The sequence below is a fragment of the Mesitornis unicolor genome, unplaced genomic scaffold (assembly GCF_000695765.1).
Source record: "Mesitornis unicolor isolate BGI_N332 unplaced genomic scaffold, ASM69576v1 scaffold19518, whole genome shotgun sequence".
NCBI classification, from domain to species: domain Eukaryota; kingdom Metazoa; phylum Chordata; class Aves; order Mesitornithiformes; family Mesitornithidae; genus Mesitornis; species Mesitornis unicolor.
The window spans coordinates 13,250-16,121 of NW_010200000.1; the positions used below are offsets into that span (position 1 = coordinate 13,250).

Genomic DNA, 2,872 nt, shown 5'->3' on the forward strand with positions numbered 1-2,872 from the left:
CCAGTTCTGCCTGCTGAAACGGCTCCAAGGAGAGGAATTTGGGCTTTAAAATCCACCCCTCTGGGAAAGGGAGGGCGCAGAGCTGTTGGCCTCGCTGATAGAAGGCTCTGTGTGTGTGTGTTTACCCCTAAACCCCATGTGTTTGAGGGTCCTTAGAGCCTCTCCATCCCCGTGGCCAGGGAGGGAGGTCTCCAGCATCTGAGATGCTTCTCCTGCCTCTCCAGGATGTTTGACGTTGGCGGGCAGCGGTCGGAGCGGAAGAAGTGGATCCACTGCTTCGAGGGCGTGACAGCCATCATTTTCTGCGTGGCCCTCAGCGACTACGACCTCGTGTTGGCAGAGGACGAGGAAATGGTACGTTATGGAGGAGCTGAGGGTTGGTTAACACCAGTGCCTGGCTCCAGGGCGCTGGAGAAGGGAAGCAGCAGCAAGTGCAGACCTTTCCTCCATGGGGGTGGCCGTGTCTTTGGGTTGCTCCTGTTGTCACGGTTGTTCGAGGGCTGTGAAGATGAGCACTTCGTGCAGAATTTTGCTCGGAAAAGGATGACCGTGGTGTATAAATGCGGTTTTTCTCCAGGCCCTGGTTACAGGGATGTACCTTGAGTTGTCCCCGAGGTGTGAGTTCCTCTCTGGGGGAGCAAACCCATCCTGGGGGGGTTACAGGGTGAGGAGCTGACCTCAGGGCTGTCCTCGTGCTCTTCCTGGTGCAGTGGCAGTGGGGACACAGCAGTGACACTTGACTCTGTGTCTGCCCTTTGCAGCAAAGCGGCTCTGTCCCCCACATCCTCCCCTCGTTGCTTCACTGCTTGTGTCACCTCAGCGACGTGTCACCTTCCTCCTTTGATTTTTTTTTCAGAACCGGATGCACGAGAGCATGAAACTGTTTGACAGCATTTGCAACAACAAGTGGTTTACAGACACCTCCATCATCCTCTTCCTGAACAAGAAAGACCTGTTTGAGGAAAAGATTAAGAAAAGCCCACTAACGATCTGCTATCCCGAGTACACAGGTGAGGCTGGGCTGGGAATGAGTCAGTCAAAGCCTGCACAAGCTGAGATCACTTCAAAGCTTCTCTTTTCCCCCATTCCCTCAACTCCTGGGCAGCACCAGGGCTGTCACGTTAGCTGATAGGTGATTTTCTCAGAGGAGATGTGGTCGTGCACGTCTGTGGTTGGGGACAGCCTTTGTCTGTGTGTTTTATGGCCTGCAGTACCAGCAGTACTGTGCTGCAGCAGTTTGAGGTCACTGTGTTTTCCACACGCTATTAGGACAATGCTTGGATTTAATTTCAATTTCAGAGGCTGGGAAGAGTATCCATGTCCTGGGCATGGCACTTGGTGTCTGTGTTTTGTCAGTGGGATGCTTCACAGCCCTCCCCTGACATGACCCCGCATGGATGTGATGCTTTACCTCATCACTGCTTGAGGCATTTAGGTTTTTGAAACAGTCCTTCCCTCAAACCTGCTTATTCCTGTCATTTATCACCCTTCTGAATCACACAATCACAGAATATTAGGAAATGGAAGGGACCTGGAAAGCTCCCCCAGTGCAACCCCCCCAGAGCAGGATCACCAGAGCAGTCACACAGGAACACGGCCAGGGCTTTGGGTGTCTGCAGACAAGGAGACTCCACAACCTCTCTGGGCAGCCTGGGCCATGCTCCATAACCCTCACACTGACAAAGTTTGGCCTCATCTTCAGCTTGAACCTCCTGTGCTCCAGCTTGGGACCATTGCCCCTTGTCCTGGCATTGGCCATCCCAGAGCAGAGCCTGGCTCCTTCCTCCTGACACTGCCCTTTCCCAATGGATCCCCAGGAATGAGGGCACCCCTCAGTCTCCTCTGCTCCAAGCTCAAGACACAGCTCCATGTTTGTAGCACGAAGCATCACGTAGCCAGTGATCCCTGGAGCAGCGGGTGAGGTGCAGGAGCGAGCCACATGTCCAAGGTCACTGGGCAGAAGCTGGGAATAGGCTCCAGATTGACCAGAAGGGGTTAATGGTGGATTTGGATTTGGAGCTGGATAAGGCAGATGGTTGCAAGCAGCTTAATATGGACTTAAAAGATCTCTCTGCTGCGAAGTGCTGGCCAAAGGAAGGGATCTGATCTTTTTCAGGCTCCAACACGTACGAGGAGGCAGCTGCCTACATCCAGTGTCAGTTCGAGGACCTGAACCGGAGGAAAGACACCAAGGAGATCTACACGCACTTCACCTGCGCCACCGACACCAAGAACGTGCAGTTCGTGTTCGACGCCGTCACGGACGTCATCATCAAAAACAACCTGAAGGAGTGCGGGCTCTACTGAGGAGGAAGAGGCGCGGGATGAAGGTAAAGAGGAGCCCCTGGAGGTGTTGAAACCTTGGGGGTGGCTCTGCCTTGCTCCCCATTAACGCTCGCTCTTTTTCCTTTCCAGTTTTTTTCGGGAACCAAACTCTTTGCTGCCTCACGGGGACGGCTGCAAGCATGAACAGGACCAGGGCAATGCAAACAGCATGCAGAACCGTTGCATTCTTTAGCACAATCTTCTCTATTAGGGACCTTTTTCTTGATTAGGGGACGTTTAGGTCAAGGTGGGACAAGAGTTAGAGCGAGTAGATCGTCCCGGCATCGTCTGGATGGCGTGGTCCGATGTGTACAGCTGTGGTGAAGTTGAGGTGCTGGATTCCAGGCCTTCGATATATGTAGCTTTTCTTCTCTTTCTTTGGTTAACAAACCACCACTAAGTCTGTTTTTAAGGTTTGTTTGTTTGTTGGTGTTTTTTTTCCCGTCGAGAAAAACTCTTTCACTTTACTAAATTTTATTTCTTTCTTTGCAAACGGATCTTGTTTTAAAAAGAATAATAATAAAGAAAAAAAAAGACAAAAAAATAA

General features: G+C 51.7%; 1 protein-coding gene across 1 annotated transcript in view; it reads left to right on the forward strand.

Annotated features, from left to right (window-relative positions):
- The window catches only part of LOC104544680 (guanine nucleotide-binding protein G(k) subunit alpha), a gene marked incomplete at its 5' end in the record, with an annotated part of 13,716 nt that extends 11,409 nt beyond the window's left edge, over positions 1-2,307 (forward strand). The window contains 3 exons of the mRNA XM_010189610.1: positions 225-354; positions 857-1,010; positions 2,117-2,307. Coding sequence (XP_010187912.1) covers positions 225-354; positions 857-1,010; positions 2,117-2,307 — 475 coding nt within the window. The remainder of the gene's footprint in view (positions 1-224; positions 355-856; positions 1,011-2,116) is intronic.
- Positions 2,308-2,872: the final 565 nt, after the last annotated feature.